Source organism: Lampetra planeri, chromosome 37 (genome assembly GCF_965212315.1).
Source record: "Lampetra planeri chromosome 37, kcLamPlan1.2.h2, whole genome shotgun sequence".
In the NCBI taxonomy this organism is placed as follows: Eukaryota; Metazoa; Chordata; class Hyperoartia; order Petromyzontiformes; family Petromyzontidae; genus Lampetra; species Lampetra planeri.
In genome coordinates this window covers 5,339,965-5,345,816 of record NC_136143.1, presented here as the reverse complement: position 1 = coordinate 5,345,816, position 5,852 = coordinate 5,339,965, and the positions used below count along the sequence as shown (strand labels likewise).

At 53.1% G+C, this 5,852-nt stretch overlaps 1 protein-coding gene across 1 annotated transcript in view; it reads left to right on the top strand.

Moving 5' to 3' along the window:
• Positions 1-1,294: 1,294 nt before the first annotated feature.
• LOC144730959 (somatomedin-B and thrombospondin type-1 domain-containing protein-like) overlaps positions 1,295-5,852 on the top strand; it is a 37,227-nt gene continuing 32,669 nt past the window's right edge. The window contains exon 1 of the mRNA XM_078611848.1: positions 1,295-2,037. Within this exon, the coding sequence (XP_078467974.1) occupies positions 1,689-2,037 (349 nt within the window). The 5' untranslated portion in view covers positions 1,295-1,688. The remainder of the gene's footprint in view (positions 2,038-5,852) is intronic.

Here is a 5,852-nt window from a genome sequence, read left to right as displayed (position 1 = left end):
AACGACGACAGAGACGCAATTGCGTGCCTTTGCACAACGGCAGGTTATTAACGTGATCGGGTTAACCGGGCAATTTCCATTCGAACAATTTGCCGTAGTTAATCACCTGAATGGGAAACCCATTGATTCGCAAGCACGCGAAGCCGCTCGCGGCTGTGAATGATAAACATACTCGTGTCTTGGAGGCTAACGATGACGAGTCACTCAATTTACTCGAGTAACACGGCAAATTAATTCGATTGAGTCGTCTCCGTTTTATTGGGAACCCGAGAACGTGATTTGTTACATTGCCCCATTCCCCCAGGGCAAGCCCCCCCCCCTCTCCCCATCCCCCAGGGCAAGCCCCCCCCCTATTCCCACCCCACGCCTACCCCCAAGAAAAGCCCCCCGCCCCCTCCTATCCCAACTCCCCAGGGCAAGCACCCCCCACACTTCCCAGGGCGTGGTTTCCGAAGCCTTTGTTTAATTACACGGTGGGGTGAGCCCATCCACTTCACTGCGCACGCACGCGGTTTTCGAGAACACGCGCGCGCGCGCTAATTATGTACACGGCTTGGCCTCCCACCTCGCGAGCCACCTTTGCTCACTCATCCACTCAGACACCCACCCACCCACCGCACTCTCTCCTCGGGCCAATGTGCTCAGTTGCTCTGCTGGAACATGTATACCGTGGGACAACCACAGCAAGAAAACAATACTTCAGCATCTTCTTGGTTCTTTCGGTAAAGTCACGTAGAAGGGAATAAAATAATAAAAATAAAACATAATAAAATATTTTATGTTTTATTAAAATAATAAAAATAAAACATAATAAAATATTTTATGTTTTATTGTTATTATTTTATTACTTCCCTTCTACGTGACTTTACCGAAAGAACCAAGAAGAGGAATCCCTGCAGTCACGAAAGCTTTAAATCGAAATACTTCAGCAGTTGCTGTGGTTGTCCCACCTGAAGACGGTCGCTTGTTGTGGCGATCGAAACGTCGTGATCTATTATTTTTCTACCTACGTGACTTTACCGAAAGAACCAAAGAGTATGGATTTCTGCAGTCACGAAAGCTTCAAATCAACATGGACACCGTTGCGTAGATTCGCATCCTCCGCCCGCCCATCTATTACGAACTTCATCCAAACGCAAGCCACTCAGTGCACCGCTCATTCTCTCCCGTAGAGGCAATGTGGTCCAGTGGCCCATCGAGAACCATATATAATTATATAGCGGATTAGCATACCCCACCCACGCAGCCCCTCCCCACCGCTTTAAAGGGACTGATTTGGTTCAAACCACTACACAAGACCATCACCGTGGGTGACGACGATAGGACCTGGGTCGACCCTCGCTCAGTCATTGAATCATCATCATCAACAGCACTATCATCAACAACAACGCCAGCATCAGCAGCAGCAACACCATCGTTATCAAGGGAAAGGCGAACACACGTGTTGCCTCCATTCCCACGTCAGCTCACCTACAGGACAGCCTATTCTGTTCATGACACAGGTGAACACTGTACAGTCAATATATATATTTTAAAAATAAATATATTTTAACGAGGGTATTGTACGAGACTTATCCAGTTGAGCAATTGCAACCGACAGAGTCTCCCTCCCTCGCCTTAATTGCTTTCAACTCCGAGCGCAGCCGCGCAGAGAGGAAGAGGCGGCTTAAGAGAGCTATCATCTCACAATGCAGCTGCTGCTGATGATGCTGCTGCGGCTGATGATGATGATGGTTCTGCTGGTGCCATCTCCGAGCGAAGCAGCTCGCTCCTGGTCGCGTGTAGGAGGTGGTGGTGGTGGTCGTGGTCGTGTCGTGGTGCAGGCGAGGCTGCCTTCATCATCATCATCATCCTCATCATCATCCTCCTCGTCATCAGCCTCCGGTTGTGCCGGGCGTTGGGTCCCGCGCTGTTGTTCCGAGCGGAACCCCGACTGCTTTGGCTACGAGAAGCGCGGGGCTCGCTGCTACTGCGACGCGGCGTGCGCAGACACTGGCGACTGCTGCGAGGACTATCGGCGCGTGTGCGCCAGCGCAGGTAAGTCGAATGCGCACGTGGATCGAACGCAGGCAGAGTGTCTCTGCTCGTCTGTCCATCCGAGGCTCTCTCTCTGTCTTAGCCATGGGGGTGGGTAAGAATGTTGTGTACAGGTGTGCAGAGGGGGCAGGTGAGCGTGGTTAGTGTATGGGGAGGCAGTGTGGGGTCTGTCGGTCATGGGTTTAAGTCGCGCGCCTACATCACGGCTGCGGCATGGATACGGTGCAGGATAATTGTTTTTATTTTTTTAGCCGGGCAACGTCGGCGCCACGTTACGGCGACAAAACGCACGGACATGGGCACGTGGTCACTGTGTCGACTGTGGCCTTTGTAACCTGGGCAAGGGGGTGACAGGTGAATCTGGCAGGCGTAGGGGTTGGAGCTATGGGTTAATATTATGGTGATAGCCACAAGTGAAAAATGTAAGGTTTCTTTAGTGAAGCCGACTCCAGGGCAGGCCATGGAGGTCCTAGGCATGGTGATAAAGCAAGGTCTGGGAACATCCGTACCGAGAGTTGCATAAGACTTTCAAAAGTATTTGGCAGACAACCACAGGGTCGCATACCGTATACACCGCGACGGCAATAATAATAATGTGTGTTTGTGTACCCGGAGCCGTCCCTAGGGGCATCTCACTCCTCAGTGTGCCGGGTAAGGTCCTGGCAAGGATTATTCAACATCGCCTTGCTAGGCACGCTGAGGAGAGGCTTGCGGAGCCCCAATGCGGTTTCAGGAAAGGGCGGTCCTGCACAGATGCCATATTTTCTGTCCGTCTGCTACAGCAGAGGTGTAGGGAATTCCAAAAAGACCTACATCTCTGCTTTATTGACCTGGTCAAGGCCTATGATACCATCAGTAGGACTGGGCTCTGGGTTGTTCTTCGTGCTTTCGGAGTCCCTGACCCTCTGCTCACGATCATTAAGGACCTTCATGATGGTGAGCGGGCCCGGGTAAAACTACGTGGCCGGGAGTCGGAGCCTTTCCCTGTACACCTTGGGGTGCGACAGGGATGTTCTCTGGCTCCCACATTATTTAACATCTATTTCGACTGCGTAGTTCGTGAAGCCTTCAATAGCTGTACCGGGGGAATTACCATTTGGTACAGATATAATGGGAGGCTGATCGACGCCCGGGTGCGATCAAGGGATGGCTCCCTATTGGTCAACCACGTTATGTATGCCGATGATTTGGTAATAGCTGCTCATTCAGAAGAGGAGTTGGAGACGCTGCTGCTGAGACTGGAGCGTGCCACTAAGAGGTGGGGCCTTACCATCAGCCCCACCAAAACTAAGCACCTGCCTGGGTATTTTGTACCATCGGGCACTCCACCCCCACAACTCCCAATCGGTTATGGGGCAGTTGTGGAGAGAGTGGAGAGTTTCCCATACCTGGGCAGTGTGCTTATGACCGGCTCCAGTTTATCAGCAGAGGTCTCACTCCGAATCAGTCGAGCGGCAATATCTTTTCATCGGTTGCGTAACGCTGTGTGGAAGCTACCTGGTCTGTCGCTCCGCACGAAGCTTCAGGTCTTCTCGGCCACGGTCATTCCCTCCCTTCTCTACGCTTGCGAAACGTGGACCCCCCTAGTGGAGCATCTTCGCCGGTTGGAAACATTTAGGCTGGCCTGCCTACGATCCATCATGGGTTTAACCAGGCTGGATTGTGTGAGGAGCTCACAAGTCCTTGAAAGATCTGGGCAAAGTCCCATCAGTGAGCTCCTCCGGCAGGCAAGGCTGCGTTGGCTGGGTCATGTAGCCCGCATGCCCAGCCATCGCATGCCTAAACAGCTTTTGTTCGGCCGGATCGAGGGGGCTAAACGGGCGCGGCACGGGCTAGAGAAGAGATGGAGTGATGTGGTACAGGAGGACGTGGAGCTGAGTGGACTTGCCGATGACTGGTACCAGCGGTGTCAAGATCGGCCTCAGTGGAGGAGGCTCGTGAAGGACGCTACTGGGCAGTTGGAGGCAGTCGCCCTCCAACAACAACGGAGGGCGGAGGAGCGACGCTCACAACAACGAGCGGAGCGCCGGGTGGCTAAAGCACAGCAAGTTGGCACAGTAGGGGGCACAGGTGGTGCATCAGCCAGTCATCTCGATCATCTCGGTCAGTCGACCCGTGGCACCTGGGTCTGCCCCGTGACCTCCTGCCAGCGGGCGTTCGACACTTCACGTGGCCTCAGGGTGCACATGGCCTGGCACAAGCGTCGTGGTGACGTCACCGCCACTTAGTGGCGAATGGCGGTTGTTGTTGTTGTCCCTAGGGCATTGCGAATTGAGGCGACCGACCCGGGCCCCGTGCTTTGGGGGGGGGGGGGGCGCGCTTCGACGTCACAGTATCGGATGTTAATACTTTCGGGTTAGTTTTGAAGGCGTCGGGGGCCCCACGGAGTGGGATTTTCCCGCCTATGGATGGCCCTGCGTATACCAAGTGCAGATCAACCTGGCCATGGGCATAGAGGTCCAAGGTGGGTCTAGCCACGGGGGGGAGTTGCGACTTGGTGAGTCAAGTGCAGCTGCTCAGTTTGTCCATTTTAGACGGAGGTGCATGTGGTATCGAGCGGAGATAATGCTGCTGGCCACGGGGCGACCTGTTATCTACGGGAACACGAGTGCAGGTGATTAAAGTGCAGCTAAAGCTGACGGGAGTGGCAGCCAAATGAATGGAACTTGCCCGCCGAGAAGATGACGCGATCTACATTTGCTCGTGCGCAGTTGGTGCTGGGTGGATAATTATGACACGCCACAGAGGTTGAGAACGACGAGACTGATGGGGGGTAAGGGGAAGGAGGAGGGGATGCCGAGCCAGCAAGGAGCCATGGCTGATGAAGAAGGCTGGTGACTCGCAAGTTCCCACGACGAAGGAGGGCATGCCCCATATCGCAATGCGCTCTCACACAAGTGGGTTTTGTCAGTGACCTGTCAATCATATAAACACATTCCTGCGGAGGGAGCTGGTAGGAACGTTGGGTTGCTCGGTCAATGGCCAGGGTCAACGGCGGCGTGGTGTATTCCGCAAATATGGCCGACTGTGAGGGCGGGCACATGCCGGCGTGAGTGGGTTAAACGTTGCGTTTTATAAGGGCACCACTGGGTGACCAGCCCCTCCCCACCCTTCCCTCTTCACCCAGCCCCACCCCTCCCATTTTTGGATGCACGACGGACGGACGGACACAATAATCCCCTGTGGGCTGGTGTAACCAGGAGGTTCCTACCAGTATAATGTGTATATTTTCAGTATCGCTGGGTTTAACTTGTTACACCAAACGCGCTACTGAGATGCTCACGGTGTGTATTTTTGATTGCCGTGTTTTTGCCAAGGAGTTGATGAGTGTGAGGACCCCCCCCCCCTCAAGAGGACCCCCACCCCCCCATCCACCCCCCCCATCCACCCAGAGGGTTTTATTGGGTAGGGGCGCAGATGTTCACGGAGTTGAACTGGGTCCCCGATGGGAGCCCTTCTCAACGATCTGCAGGATAAAGCCCACTCTGGGGACTCGAATAATGGACCTGTCAATAAACTGCAATTTCCACAACAATCACAAACCACAGTTTAAGTGACTCTTCATTAACCCCTTGCACCGAGTACGTACTTGTTTAGTTTATTTATTTTTGTTTTGACTTTTATCTTCCTTTTTCCCTTTGGACAAAATAAAAAGAAAATCCAGGATTTATTTTTGTTGGCAATAAAATTGATTTTTTTTGTTTCATGTTCGTTGGCCAGATGGCAAACTGCCCCCCCATTCCCCCTCAATAAATATGTAACGAGACTGGGCGATCCATTTATAGACACCCCACTATAAAACAATGAGGAGAGAA